General features: G+C 35.9%; 1 protein-coding gene across 2 annotated transcripts in view; it reads left to right on the top strand.

Annotated features, from left to right (window-relative positions):
• Positions 1–1,953: 1,953 nt before the first annotated feature.
• galnt12 (UDP-N-acetyl-alpha-D-galactosamine:polypeptide N-acetylgalactosaminyltransferase 12) overlaps positions 1,954–16,114 on the top strand; it is a 30,711-nt gene continuing 16,550 nt past the window's right edge. Inside the window, exons 1-9 of one of the 2 annotated variants that reach the window (XM_077196183.1) lie at positions 1,954–2,548; positions 3,907–4,076; positions 5,348–5,537; positions 5,772–5,957; positions 6,553–6,670; positions 8,216–8,392; positions 10,736–10,867; positions 11,285–11,398; positions 15,609–15,764. In XM_077196183.1, the coding sequence (XP_077052298.1) occupies positions 2,190–2,548; positions 3,907–4,076; positions 5,348–5,537; positions 5,772–5,957; positions 6,553–6,670; positions 8,216–8,392; positions 10,736–10,867; positions 11,285–11,398; positions 15,609–15,764 (1,602 nt within the window). In that variant the 5' untranslated portion in view covers positions 1,954–2,189. The remainder of the gene's footprint in view (positions 2,549–3,906; positions 4,077–5,347; positions 5,538–5,771; positions 5,958–6,552; positions 6,671–8,215; positions 8,393–10,735; positions 10,868–11,284; positions 11,399–15,608; positions 15,765–16,114) is intronic. The other variant, XR_013190435.1, reaches the window with a different exon arrangement.

The following is a 16,114-nucleotide window of genomic DNA, read 5'->3' as shown; positions in this document are numbered from 1 at the left end:
GCATTGCTCTACATTTTATCAACAACTACAATCTTACTTAAAACCACTGGTTTTGTTGATAGTGAATCATTTTTAAGACTATGACTATGGTAATTTGCTATTAGTTAGATAAGAATTTCTATCAGGTCACTGTAGAAACTTTATAATTGTATCATGATATTAATCCTTTCAGGCCCAAATTATGTTCTAGAGACTCTAAAAACATCAATATACTTCATTTCATAAAAACTGTTGTATGAACATTTGACTCATTTAATGTCCAATGAACGCTGTTCCGACACTAGCGATATGCAGATGATTATATGTATTTAATTAATGCAAAAACATGAAAAAACAACAATGCATAATATGGCAGAAACTGTGGGGAAACATTATGTCAACAGGAATGCACAAATAAATATTTACGTATGACTGAATCGCATGACAGTGCATCTACAGTATGCAACTAAAATATCGCCAAACTCCCGAAGAAACATTGGCTTAATGAAAAGAAAGCGTGTTCTTCGAAACTGTCAAAGTAAACAACTCAAAGGGTTAGGCTGTGAAATGCAAATGAGTTATTATTATTTAAATCATAAATCTTTCCATGTATTAAGTAATGATGAATGTGTGCACTCTAGTGTGCATATCTTGGCATAACAGTGTTTATAGCGGACGTGCACTAACTGGATTTGGATTAGCGCTCTGTCACAGTGTGTGACCTCTAAGACTCTCTGTGATTTGACCTGGATTTCTTTCTTTGCCTCTTCCAGTTCTGCTGGCCTTATCTGACAAACAAGCCTGCTAATGTGATCACGCAAATCCCCCTTGCAGTGCTCAGACCTGTGGGATGTGTGTGCCACTGTATGGCTGTGGCTCAAAACCAGTAATGTTGGCATAAATCTATCTAAAAAAGAATTTTTCAAAACTGTTCATTGTATTTCCCCAAAACTACTTTACTTACTGTAATTGGGTTTCTTCCAAGTCCTACTATGGGGGCATTGACATCAGGGATACAAAAAATTATAACATTAAAAAGATCCTAACCAAAGAAAAATTTTCCCTATTCCTAATTTAAGTGGAAGCATGATTACCCCTGTTTTTTTTTCTTCAAAGAAATGTATCTTTATCAATAAATATGTAATTCCAAACAAAGAAACTCAGTTAGAAAAAATTATAAATCAATATTTTCCCTTCAATGTCTTCAAGTTCAAGGAAGGGTTTTCTTTGTTCTTTCTGTAAAGAGTCAGAAACAAATTGACACTTATTTTAAAGTTATATTTATACTAAATCTAAATATCTCAAATTAATGTCACCATGAAATCAAAATCGAAATTCTTATTTTTAGCGAATATTGCAGTAGCCTATTTATTAAACTATAAATGATTTGTACAATTGCTCTTGTAATCTTTAATAAAAAAAACTTCCCCAATTGACCAATTCCCTAACTTCTTAATTTAGAGGAATATTAGAAGTTTAATGAATTAAAAAAATGATGTGCACAGATAAATCATTATAATAAGTAGGCCTAATGCAAAATTCTAATTTATAAAAATTAGAATGGCCCATTTAGATGTCATGGTTTCTTTAATTATGACATAAAAGGCAATAATTATGACATACTCATGTATGACATACTCCGGTCATGTAAGAATAAAAATGTAGACATTATGATGTTAAAGGTCAGAATTATGACATAGCCTAGTAATTTGAAATGACAAATTCGAAATGATAACTTCCTGCTATAATTGAACTTGTTTTGTCTTAATTTTGAGTTCTCATTGTCGTAATTTCCACTTTGCATGTTAAGAATATGACGTTACAAGTCATAATTTCGAGTTTGCATCTCATTATGATTTACAAAATCACGATTTTTTAAATATGTGGCAGAAATGGGCTTCCATTTAACAACTCCTGTTTTCAACTCCTCCCCCTGCAACCGGCTCTGCTCGCCCTTCATGTTCATGATATGTCGTTCACACACACACACACACACACACACACACACTTCAAGAAGTTGGTTTGTCACAGATGAAACTTTCTCTTTGCTTAGATAGTTTCTTCTTCACTGTTGTCGCCTTTAAAATGAAATATGGCACTTTGAAAACGATATCCTCTAACATGGGCGAATATTTTTCGAACTTTTCATGAGATTGAACTTTGGGTGACAAACAGTTTTAGGGAAACAGGACGGACTAGAAGGACACAGTATGGCAATATGTGGCAGGCGGAGTCGGTCCAAGTTAATTCTTTACGTTCTCGGGGCTTTTGTAGTGGGATATTTAGTGTTACATAGGAACACGCAGAGTGATGTCGGCCTGGCGAGTCGAAGAGAAGTGCCAGTCGAGCAGCGCGAAAATGTGGACGACGATTTACTGAAGAAACCGGTTTACGAGAAGCCTCCTTTAGATGTAAATGCTTTGGGAGAGATGGGTAGAGCTGTTAAACTAGACTTGACTGAAAAAGAGAAGCGAGAGGAGGAGGAAAGCATCAAAAAGCATCAGATAAACACTTATGTGAGCGATAAAATATCACTACACCGCAGACTGCCTGAAAGATGGAACCCACTGTAAGTCTCCATGCTGTATGTTTGAAGTTTGTTCTGATATTCAGCCTCAACAGATCATTAACTGGTATACATGTATTAAATTGATTTATTTGAATAGCATCAGAATGTAGAAGAGGATACAGATTGTAGTTTATTGTTTAAATCCGCATTGTTTAAATACAAAACAGGGAAGTTGTAAATGTTTTTGTGAACAGTCCCTGTCTTTGCCCTAGTGTTTAATGTGCGATTACAGATAGAGAACGTCTACAAAGTACCAGAGGAGGAGAAAAACGTGCAATGTGGCAGCGTCATATCTAGAGGTGCAGTTTGCAGTTGGCCTTATTCTCGTATGAATTAAGCAGAATAATAATAAAAATATATCCAAAATCCAAAGGGGATGTTATTTTTATTTGGATTTTACTAAAAAAAAGAAAAAAAAAGATTGAAATTATAAAATAATAAATAATATCCACAGCCGTCATCCTTTTTTCTTTTTCGGAACAAGTAGGCTACCCATTTGTGGACCCCTGATTACAAAATGAATAAAAAAATAGTTTCCCAAATCCAAATGGTGTGCATTATTATAGCCAGTTAGAGCAGTGGTTCTCAAACTTGTTGACTCCAAGGCCTGCCTTTTTTCAAGACTCTATTCAAAGTTAATTTATAACTATTAGTTATATCCTAAGTTAATATGTAACTCTGGCACGTCTGTTGTAATGAAACCCATTAACAACAAAAAAGTCAGTTTAACGTTGCACACTTTTTTTTTAAAGCATTTTATTAAAAATATCAAATTCAAATAATCTTTAGATTTACTGCCCACTAGTGAGCTCCGGCCCCCTGGTTGAGAACCACAGACCTAGAGGAACATTCTGCAATTGTTTTTTCCTTAATAGGTAAAAAATTAATGTAACTAATTTTATCAAACTGTTATTTTATTTACTCTTTTTGGTCGTGTTTTTAATGTGTTGTGTTTATTGTTTGCATCATATTTTTTAAATGAAGCCTTCAATATTTTATAATGACCATTAGCCTTGAACAGATGCATCTGTGGTGGTTATTTTATTTATGTATTTTTACTTTCTAATTAATGTTTTTATTTCTATCTCTTATATGCAATGTTATATTTTTGTGCCTGTAACTGTGCAGCACTCGGTGACTTTATAATTATATTTTTGATATTGTGCCATGTTTTGTGATGTGCTGTCGTGCCTAATGTGCCTAATTAGCAATAGCAAATATCCCCTTGGGCATTAAGATAAAAATATCCTGCAGTTACAGTGCATATTTGTTTATTATAATGCTTCTGTAAACATGAATGCAATCTGGCGATGTACAGCAGCGAGCAAGACATTAACTAATACGATCTGTCTATTCAGATGTAGAAACCTGAAATATGACTACCTGAGGCTGCCCACGACGTCAGTAGTGATAGCCTTCTACAATGAAGCCTGGTCCACACTACTGCGGACAGTGCACAGTGTCCTGGAGACCTCGCCTGACCTGTTGCTGACTGAAGTCATACTGGTAGATGACTACAGTGACCGAGGTATCAGTCTGAACGGAAACTTCTCATGCAATCTTTGAGCACATGATTGTCAAAAGATCATATGTATTAAAAGTTAATCATATTAGCATGAACTTGGAACATTTTCTATTTGAGACAGGAAGGAAGTGGGAACCTCCTAGAACAATATCCTTGTAGCAACCGAGCAAACAGCTAAAATAACTGCCATAGATAACATTGCTATCATAAAGTTTTACATGTGCAAACACCTGTCACATTTTCTTCAAGAAAATGTAAAAATATTCTGATAATTTGTTTCTTTAGTGAAATCTGTTTGCTAATTTCTAACTGAAGAATGGTGAACTTAACAGATGTTTTTCTAAGTCGTTTTTTTTACTTTCCATAAAAGGGAACTGTTGATGACAGTGGACCAGGGTTATTATTGTTAACTAAAACTAAAGCTATTAAACATTTTTAATAATTGAAATAAAGCTGAAATAAAATAAAATATAAATATTCAAAGAAAATTAGAAATGTTGCCTTGGCAATAAAAATAAATAAGTTGAAGTTGAAGCTCTAGGATTATTATCTGGAAATAAATAAAACTAAAACTGAAATAAGAATAAATAAAGCCTAAATGGCGATATTTAATTAAAAAAATAAAATAAAATGACAAAAGCACATAGTGAAAATACTAAAAGTTAAACTAAAATTAACATTAAAAGAAAAAATAAATAAATAAGAGCTAGTTCAAAACATTAATAAAACTTAAATAACACTGCATTGGACAAAATATTATCTTTTGACATGAGTAAATCAGATAGACATTTTTTTTAAAGTTAATAGAAAACGAAAAAAAAAATATATACATATGTAAATGCAAACATAAAATATGCAAATGTATAAATAAACAAAAAGAATAATTATATTAATAACAAAAAAATGCACTTAGATAAATTAATAAAAATAGAAACGATGGCTTACCCAACTTATACTGTCTCCTAGGCTAATATTCATGTTTAATAAATTTAACATAAAAAAGTCCTGTATAAAATGGCGCAGGATGTTAATATAATAGTGTACATAAATAAGTGTATAATAGCTGTTATTTAAGTTCAAAATAAATCAAAGATTTGAAAACTCATTCTTAGCAATGAAATACCACAGCAACAACATCATCTCAGCTCCACCCTGTGGTGAAACAGCAAGTTGTTCCTTAATGCAAAAGCCAATTAGCATATTTCTGTCCTAAGTTCTTGTTTCCTTTAGGACTGCAGCTGTTACTGAGCACTTCTCATGACTTTGATCCACAGATCATTTGAAGGAGCCTCTAGAAAAATACATCGCCAATATCAAAAAGGTGCGTCTGATCCGAGCAAGGAAGAGAGAGGGTTTGGTGCGAGCGCGGCTCCTGGGAGCTTCCATTGCCACAGGAGATGTACTGACCTTCCTCGATTGCCACTGTGAGTGCCATGAAGGCTGGTTGGAGCCTTTACTCCAGAGGTGAGACAGATAACCCCCTATTTACAAACCCAAAACATGCAGTATTTTCAAAATGTGTGTATACATTTGCTCTTTAGCAAATATTATGGCAAAATGCTTTCGGCACAGTTCATTTGTTTACATTGCATTTGTATAACAAAATGTGCATGTTTTTTTTTTTTTGCTAGATGTCACATAACAGTTTGTTTTATGAGAACTAATATTTATCTCCTTTTTTATCTTTAAATCTTGTAGAATTAAGGACGAGCCTTCGGCTGTGGTGTGTCCAGTAATTGATGTCATTGATTGGAACACCTTCCAGTTCCTGGGAAACCCTGGAGAACCTCAGATCGGGGGATTTGATTGGCGATTGGTGTTCACGTGGCACACTATCCCAGAACATGAGCAGAAACGCAGAAGTTCTGCCACTGATGTTATCAGGTCTGTGCTTCATGGTTGCACCCAAGCAGAAAACAATTTGTAATACCAAAGGGAACGTGTTAAATTTTTGGTCCTGTTCCAATTGAAAAACAATGCAACATGGCGTTGATATGTCTAAGGTTTGGTTGGTATGTCATTGGGTTTTGAGCTTTATTATGCTTTGCCTGATTCACCAGGGTTCAAACACGCTCAGTAGAGCAGTCCATTTTCAATATCTGCAGATTTTAAGATTTAATACATTTTTATGGCCATATTTCAGGCACCAGAACTGTTTAGGTCAGCGGTAAGCAAGTTCGGTCCTAGAGAGCCACTATCCTGTGGAATTTAGTTCCAACCCTAATCAATCACACCTGAACAAGCTAATCAATGTCTTCAGGATTACAACTATAAGGTTTTTTTCAGTGTTGGAGCCAAACTCTGCCGGACAGTGGCTCTCTAGGACCGAACTTGCCTACCCCTGGTTTAGGTGAATTGAATGTGCTCTCTACTAATTAAATATCAAACAACATTAAACCCTACCTTTATGCTTTTCCTGGAAGTTAATGTAAGTTTACAAGTAGACACAGAAATAATTCTGTTTGTTGCTTTGATCTAGGTCTCCGACGATGGCTGGGGGTTTATTTGCAGTCAGTAAAAAGTACTTCCTTTACCTGGGTACATATGACACAGGAATGGAGGTGTGGGGTGGAGAGAACCTGGAGTTCTCATTCAGAGTAAGTGCATTTTGTTGCTTTTTCTGTAACATTTTCCTCTAGATTCTCTCCAGGTTTTGGCTTCCTGAGGGGGAAAAGCCTTTGGGCAGATGGTGACAATCCGAATTTGAAAACTGTGTGATGAGTCACACGAGGTTAGAAGGTCGCTCAGCGCCTTTATTAAGTAACTGCCAGCAAGTGTGATGACTAAAGCGACCTTCACAGTTTATGTAGCATTTACTTACTCATAATTCCTCTGATTACTCAGCTCATGCCCTGAAGGATTCCAACACTGTTACATAGTCAGTAATGGTTCATTTGAGTTTTGAGGTGCCTTGAACGCCTTGGGGTGTGTTTTAACCAGATTCTGGCAGGAACTGCAGTACTACAAACTAATACCCCTACAAATTGCACCCCTACTACAAGTTACACCTCTACAGCGAAACAGCCAATTAGGGGATCTTATCAGAGGGCGAATTCCAAACAGCGTTTTTGCACTCTTGAAGAGCACTCCGGGAAGGGAACGCCATTTGCAGAGGCGTTCCAAACGAAAGTGAACAACTGAATACTGAACAACTGAATTTACGCAAGTCCATTAGCGATGGGTGAATGCGATTGTCACTTCAAAGAAGTAATTTTAGCATTTATTTATGGTCATGTGACATAGGGTTCATTTTGAAGCTTGATGGTGGGAGAGTTATAACAGAATAATTCAAGTTGCTTTGTTTTGTTTGTAATATATAATACACACATTTTGTCATACATTTCATATGAAGTTTAAATAGGTTTCAAGGGTAAGAAATGTTTAATATTAGATAGCAGATAGGGAATATACTCGCACAAACACACACACATATACAAAACATATTTTAAAAACTTCATTATAAAAATTAATTTATTTTTAACAAGTATATTAATAGCAATAATAAGAATTTCTTGTTGTAACAGCTAATGAACTGATGGAAATTTAACTATAAAATAGTATACTTCTTTATAGTACATTTTAATCTTATTGGGGTACAGTTAGCATTAGGTTTGGCGTTGGGGGTAGTTTAAAAAAAAAAGCAATTCGATTCAAAAGCAATGCAAGTTAGCCTTACAAACATTTCATACATAAAACAAACATAAAGCGCTTTTTTCTTTCCAAGATCGGAGGCATAACTTGTAGTAGACGAAACTTGCAGGGGCAAGGTTTGATGCAAACAGACCCTTCTCTGTAAAATCTATGTTGGAGCTTATTATTTAAGTGATTATTTTAATTGAATTCAAAATAAAAAATGCTGGAAATTTTAAACAAAATAAATATTTTCCAGATAATATTTTAAGAACAATTTGCCTTGGCTTTCAAAAGCCAATTATGTAAAACAATTTGTTGTCTTTATAACATCTCACACAATATTTTTTTCGCACACAGTATAAAAGGGTCTGTACAAGAAAAGATAGAATCATTTTTGGTCTTAGGAGGCAGCCTAATTTAATAGCCATATATGCCTATGATGCCTAAAATGCTGCCTATGGATTATTACGGATGGCTAATCTATTTCCTGTCTTGGTGGTGTTTTTCAGATCTGGCAGTGTGGAGGGACTCTTGAAATCCATCCTTGCTCTCACGTGGGTCACGTGTTTCCAAAGAAAGCGCCATATTCAAGAAACAAGGCCTTGGCCAACAGTGTGCGGGCGGCAGAAGTCTGGATGGATGAATTCAAAGAAGTTTATTACCACCGCAGCCCTCATGCACGTCTGGTACGCCTACTTGTGTGGTCTGTTGCATAACTCTGCTTTTGTTTGCTTGTCTAATCGTTTTTAAAGTTTATGTTTATATCACCATCTATCTTTGAGATTAGTAAAAATAGACTCGCGTAGCCTTTGTGAACGATGCACATAGTATTTGGCACAATCTGTTGATATGCTCTGAATGAATGGCATTTTGCAGGTGGGCTGAAACTCCTCAGGTCCGTGTTTTTCAGTCCGTGTTTGTCATTCACGGTCCCCACTGAGCCCTGTAGTTAAAGAGAGAGGTGCTCTTGGTGACAGATCGGGTGACCCTTTTCTCTCTGAACCTTGGAGATGCTGCCAGGTTGGCACTGCCAACTCGAAATCAATCTAATGTGATGCCAGCAGATAAGTCTCTCTCTCTTTTCAGGTATAAACCACAGGCAAACACTGGCCTTGCCAGCGCGGATCAGGTTTGACAACCTTCATACTCCGCTTCCACGCAAATTCGTAAGAGGATCACTCTCTCTGTCACCCTCCGAGCCTCACGGCATATTTTATTCATGGCCAAAATCTCTGTCGATTGTGCCACATAGTCCTAAAGATCAACAAAACGAGGCTCTGTGATGGATCTCGATGATCAGAAAGCTTTATTTGACAGCCGCTCGATTGACAGTTTAGCTGGACGGTACCTCAGGACTTTGTTGAGACTGAAGCCTGATCACAGACAGATCATCAATGTGTGTGATGTTGTGCCACCCGGCTGGCACTCACAGCAGGGCCGTACGTTATTGATGAATCACGATCAAGTTGGTTAATTAGAAGTACACTTCCTTTCGTTAATCTTTCCGCAGAGCTGCTGAACCTCTTCTACAGAGCTCTACTTCCAACAGATGCTCCTCATAAGGGATCATATCTCTGGCAACACTGTGCAGACCATCACTCACCAGTAATTCTTGCCTGACAGGCGGTTATGAGGGGGTACCACAGCCACAAACAAACAGGGGAACTTGGCCTTTATCAGTGTTGTTTGCTGAGGTGGGGTTGCAGCATTATTTTGCGAGAGGATGTTGCATCATGTAGCATTTTGTGGTATACCGCGGCGGGGTAATTGCATCAGAATGTTTAAAAAAAACAAGATGACAGTTTGATTAGATGGTTGGTTTTATGTGATAATTTTGTGAAAACAGATGTACTATGAAGAGAGAGCATTGAAGACATTCTGTTCATTTGGCATTTACTGAAGCCCCAATATAATTCAAGCGAAATCGATAAACAGACATAATTTCGAACAAAATCAGGCCAAAACGAAGTTTCAGGAGTTTGAAACAGCTTGCCAAAAGCGAACTTGCTGGAAAAGTTTGCTCCGACTGGTAAACACATTTGAATTACCATTGGTCCGTGACGTAATAGGTGGGTGTGCTCTGAGGCTCCACCCTCTATGATGTGAAAATCTTCTCCAGTTCATTTCTTTTTCTTGTTTATTTTGTTATTGAGAGGAAAGCGCTCAGCACATATTTACATATTCATATAAACGCCGCTAATAGCAGCATGGGTGGCATCAGGATGTTCACTTACAGTATACCGCTTAAAATGTATTTCAAGCTTCTTTTTACCCCTATTTGAAGAGTGAAAAAGAACTTTGCCTTGAGTATATCAGGGTCTTAAGGCAAGAATTATCGTTGTTTATACTTGATGGATTCCTAAAGACTCATTCACACTTGGGACGAATGTACATCTGTCAATATTATTATTTTAAAGACCAAATTTTTGTCTTTGTTTGACAAAGAAAACATACTGACCAATGGCATTTAGTTTCACATTCTCTTAAGCTTGTTTCACACATACTGTGGGGCGTGAGCTACACATGTTCATTTTGGTGCCCACGTTGAACTCTGAGCACTCTAGAGAACAAAAAACATTTAATACGAAAATGAACAAAAAACATTGAAACTGTGAACTCTGAATGCAGATGATTGAAGCAGCTTACTTTGTCTACTGTATGTAAATGATCTATCATTGTGAGGTAAATGTGGTGCTCCTCCTCTATTAGATACAATTTCATAATGATAAATGTGGAATAGCTCTTAATGAAAATATTTTGAGGAATGTGGGTAGCCAAACAAACCAAAGTTCCCCTTTGACTTCCATAATATGACAAAAATTTTTTTAATAATAATACAATGGAAGTCAATGGGGACCAAAAACTGGTTAAATTCCAATGTCTTTCCTGGGGTTTTTTCTTAATAAAAATGATTTGATCTGTATTTATATAATAATATATGTATAATGTTTAATGTATATTATTATGCATCACTGTACCTTATGCTATATTAGAACAATTATTAACTTGTTTTCTTTGCTTGTTTTCAGGAAGCATATGGTGATGTGACGGACAGACGGAAACTCCGAATGCGTCTTAGGTGTAATGATTTTAAGTGGTTCTTGGAGAACATCTACCCTGACATTCAAGTCCCAGAGGACAGGCCTGGAATGTTTGGCATGGTGAGGGGATGCAAACTTCTTGTGTTTACATGCACAGCTTTGTAACAGCAGAGCTCCAGAAGTAAAAATGCCATTATCCGCAACTGTTAGCTTGTTCTTTTGGTTCAAAGTTTTAAATGCAAGGCAAGCAAATTGTGACATGATGAAATAAGTTCACTTCCTTCACAATCAACAAAGCGAGTGGAAAAGTGTAGACTACATTCAAAATGTGGGACTATTTCATTTAAAAGTTGAACTAATCAGAACTTTTTCTGATTTTTAGAAATAATATAGTTTAAAAAGAAAAGGAAATATTAATGCCTGTATAATTTTCTCTTTAACTTTTCACTCATATTATGCTGATAATATAATTTGTTAAAAAAAATAGATTTTTGGACCCTATTGTTGGAATATTTCTTTGTTTCTTCTCAATTGTAGCTGAAGAGTAAAGGAAAGGCCAACTACTGTTTTGACTACAACCCACCTGATGATCATAATATGGCCGGTCACCGGGTCATTCTTTACCCGTGTCACGGCATGGGACAAAACCAGGTAACTTTCATTCTCTCAACTGTAATGACAGACATCCGTGCTGCTCCAAGAGGTGTAAAAAGTACCTCAAAACTAGGGCTGGTCCGATACTATTTTTTGAGCTTCGAAGCCTCGGTAGTAATGAACATCGAATATTCGAAGCTTCGGAATCTCTAAATGTCTCAGACATCCCAAGTCTCCCGGAAGTCTCCCGCATATTGATAGCGGCTCCCTGATGCCCGCAAATTTGTTCAAATCTCCCGGAATCTAGAGCTAGGGAGCTCCAAACCATGTAGCACGCGCACAACAGAGAGGGAGAGAGCGAGAGACCTTGCGTGTGTGCGCAAATGTGCGTGTGTCTGTCTGTCCGTTTGCATTTTGATTATTTCGAGAACCATTCATCCAAACGACTTCACAAGGGAGTGGAGTGTCGTATTTGGTGCAATATAGATAGACAGGCGAGACGCGACACGCGTTCAGAATTAATAAACTTTTAATAAAGCTAATAACTTTTAATAAAACTTTTAATAAAGGGAAGCTGCGCGCCTCACGCGAGCAGAGCTTATATGCTCCGAGAACGGATTGCACTAGTGATATAAAACACACACCAACACACACTCGCTCACTCACTCGCTCGCTCGCTCGCTCGCTCGCTCGCTCGCTCACTCACTCACTCACTCACTCACTCACACACACACACACACACACACACACACACACACACACACACACACACACACACACACAGGTCTTTTAACTTAAGCAATATTTTTAATAATATGATAATAATAAGTATGATATTTTTCTCACTGACAAAGTAGGGTAGATTTAAATATAGAAAAATGAAATTTCTCCTATATTTCGCAGTAGATTCATTTAGATTGATAATAACGGGTAAAAAGGATAATACATTTTGTTTCTATTATTCTATTTTCCACAATGTCAAAGCAACGTAACTTAACCCAAAATACAAGCTAAGGCATGCACTTCTGTCCATACAAACTCCGCTGTTCTGCGCTCTAGCCAGAGAATACTCCTGTTGCAGGAACACTTTTAGTAGTCCAAGAAGCAAATATATTTTTTAAGTAGCTATAACGAAGTTATATGTTAAGTATTATATTTCACCAGATTTTATAGTGTAAAACATATTCAAGCGTGAATGAGAACCGTTTCGAGGGGGATGCCACGTGTGCAAAAAAAACAAACAAATATTCGAATGTCACATTTTCAAATCGAACGAATATTCGAATATTTGGGAATTGGGTCAAGCCTTACTGAAAACCATACTTGAGTAAAAGTACAGATACCTTACAGCGAAAATGACTCAATACGTTACAAGTCACCAATTTCATTATGACTTGAGTAAAAGTCTTAGAGTATCTGATTTTAACAACACTTATTTTACTCGTACTGAATGTAGGCTCAAAGATGCACTAGTCCTCAACACCTAAAAAAAAACCCAGTGAAAAACAAGAAACGGCTGATTTGTGAGGAGAGCATTTTCTACAATCAAAATAAAACTAAAAGCCTCAAAATTGCAATAAATCAAGGCCGACACGACACGCCTCTTAAACGTCTACAAACACTCATGTCTCAGTTAAGCTCAAGGGCTCAAAAAGGGCATGAGTAAACAAATATCCTTCAAAAAATGTCTCTTCAATATAACAGATAAATAAATTACTGTTACTTGACTACTTGCAGGCTCCAGCCATGTCATCATCTCTTATATGAAACACGTATTCATGTAAAGTAGCCATGTTGACAAGTTTGGGTAAGTAAGAGCAAAACGCACAAGATATCTTCAATGCCCTGTCAATGGCGATATTGCTTCTATTGTAGCCGCAGAAAAAGTGGACAAAGTTAGGTGACATGCAAAATGTAACAAGTAATTACTCATTACAAATGTATTGAAGTAAAGAGTACTCAAAACAATACACAGAGATGTAATGTGTCCTCAGGAATACACATGGAAGTGTCTCTCACAGCTGTATTGTATTATTAAAATGCCATTCTAATATGGCGCAGTAAATAGTGTGTTGTGTACTTCACAGCACGCTTGTTTTTAAAGTGACTTTAGCCGCCTGGCACAGCAGCGTGACTTCTTTCGTCTCCTCCCTCTCTGTGGGGATGCAGATGAGCCCTAGAGACTTATCAGTGCACAATATCAGCTATGTACAGCACAACAACACTCTTCTAATGGATTCTCTCTGTGAATACAAGAGAAATGTTCATCTGATTCTGTCTGGTTTAGTACATATAGGTCAATCCTGTTTAGCAGTGCCTTTTGAGACTTAAAGGGGACCTATTTCACCCTTTCTCAAAGTTTTTGTTTTTTGAAGTTGGAATATTTCACAATATTACCGTTTTAACTGTATTTTTGATTAAATAAATGCAGCCTTGGTGAGCATTCACTTCTTTCAAAAACATAAAAACATTTGAATGTTTCCAAACTTTTGACAGATGCTATACACTTATTATTATATAATAATATAATATTTGCTTTTATTACACAATTTGCTTTTATTACACAAAACTACTGGTAATGCATGGTTTTGTTGAGTGCTTTGTAATTTGTCTTCACATTTGATTTTTTAAGAGAAGCAATTCATCTGCAAATTAGACCAACCAAAGATCTAGATTGCTCCACAAATGCAAATTTATACAGACAGATATGTTGTATTCATACATCTTTTAATATGGTTAAACACTGCAAACAGATGGTGGCTCTGTAGTTTTCAAATACTTTACATTATAAAAACTGGTTTGTTGTCGGAAAGAACAGGAATCATGGAGCACACCAGGTTTATTCTTGCCTATTTATTGGGGAAATCTTATTAAAGCCAAAATGATATTAATCGTCCCATTAATTCACAACCATGTAAACATTCATCGTGCTATCTAGATAGTCAACTTGCTGACGATTATGGAATTTCAGTGAAATACAGGCTATTTTCGCTGTGTATAAAACTTCAAATGGCTATTTATATATGCAAATATGCACTACTTTAACGACAAGACAAAGCGATGTACCTGAAAAAGCTAATAAAGAATACCAGTTATGAGAGGGCATTCATGTCCAAATTCCTACTAGGAAACTCGTATTTATGATAATCGATAGCACGTAAAGGCAGCATTAGTAGCAGCAAACTGCACACACGGTTTCTGATGACACTTTCATTCAAGCCGAATTTCACGATGTCCAGTGCCAAACTCCAACAAAAATGTTTGTCAGTTTTGTAAGATCATCTGTGTTTTTTTTGCAGCCCAGGGAAAGCATTTGCGCATGATTGCCAGATCAGAGAAGATTAAGTAAAATACTAGGAAGTAAAAACTAAGTTTAGGGCATCTTGACATCTGGCAACCCCAAGCAGGAAAGATAGGAAAGGCTTATTACCAATACAAGATAACGGAAATGTCAAATAAAAATTATATTTCCAGGACAAATATCCAGCAGGCCAGTATTGATTTTTTTAATTTATTATTAATTGAGAGAAGCAGAAATCGTTATCACGATTAAAATACGATTTATCGTGCAGCCCTAAATTTAAAGAAGTAATTCTGTAAAAGAGTATAGCAGACGTTTAGAAATGTGTTCTGGTTGAGATCAGACAACTTTATTAAATTATAGTCTAATTATTTACATGATATACATTGTTTATGATATACAATTCTTTTACAGCATGAGATGTTTTGGAGATAGAGGCAGGATTCCATCATATCCATAATACACTTTGTTGTCGTTCTCCCATCAAAAATCATGTCACTTCTTGGAGGATGATGTCTTTGAGGAACTGGATTTTGGATATTACTAAAAAAACTAAAGGATGTTAGTCAGTGAAGATATTGAGGACACAGGAAACCTATACATTTATTTTACATTTTAAACATTTTGATTAGAGAAAGAAACAAGAAACTCCTGGAATATTTCTTTATAAACTAGCAAATTTTTGATGTCTTTAAAGTAGTGAAATTATTTGTAGTTCTCCTTTATGTTCACTTCAATGTGATATTACGATAAAAGACAACTAATGTTTTCCATCTTTAAAAAAAATGCCATTAAATATTTGATCTAATACATAAAGATACTATATGATGGGGACAAAATGTACTGCATAACATGATTGCGTATGTGCCTCTCTTTTAGATATTGCTGTTTTTGGATTTGTCTTTGATTAAGATTTGATGTGTTGAGCTTCTGTGTGTGAATATTTTTCTTTCTCTTTTGTGACAGTTCTTCGAGTACTCAACGCTCCAAGAGATCCGTTATAACACGAGGGATCCTGCAGGCTGTATCGTAGCTGATCCCGTCTCCACATTCCTTACCATGCAGCACTGCAGTAAACCAAGGGAACCTGTGCCTGAAGACCAGAAGTTTATATTCAGAGAGGTGAGATCATTGAACAAATCAGTACAAACAATATATATATATATATATATTTATATATATATATATATATATATATATATATATATATATATATATATATAGTATACACATATACTGTTCAAAGGTTTGGGGTCAGTAAGATTTTTTTCTGAAAAAAGAAAAATCACGGTTTCCTCAAAAATAGTAAGCTTAAATTGATGATGTTTCTTGAGCACCAAATCAGCATATTAGACTGTTTTGTTAAGGATCATGTGACACTGAAGCCTGGAGGAATGATGCTGAAAATTCAGCTTTTTCATCACTGGAATATATTATATTTTAATACAGAAGACAGTTATTTTAAGTTACAA

The sequence above is a fragment of the Siphateles boraxobius genome, unplaced genomic scaffold, assembly GCF_051911475.1.
Source record: "Siphateles boraxobius isolate OS27281-9 unplaced genomic scaffold, OSU_SipBor_1 35, whole genome shotgun sequence".
Taxonomy (NCBI): Eukaryota; Metazoa; Chordata; class Actinopteri; order Cypriniformes; family Leuciscidae; genus Siphateles; species Siphateles boraxobius.
Note: the sequence above shows the minus strand (reverse complement) of the source record. Positions and strands in the feature narration are given on the sequence as shown.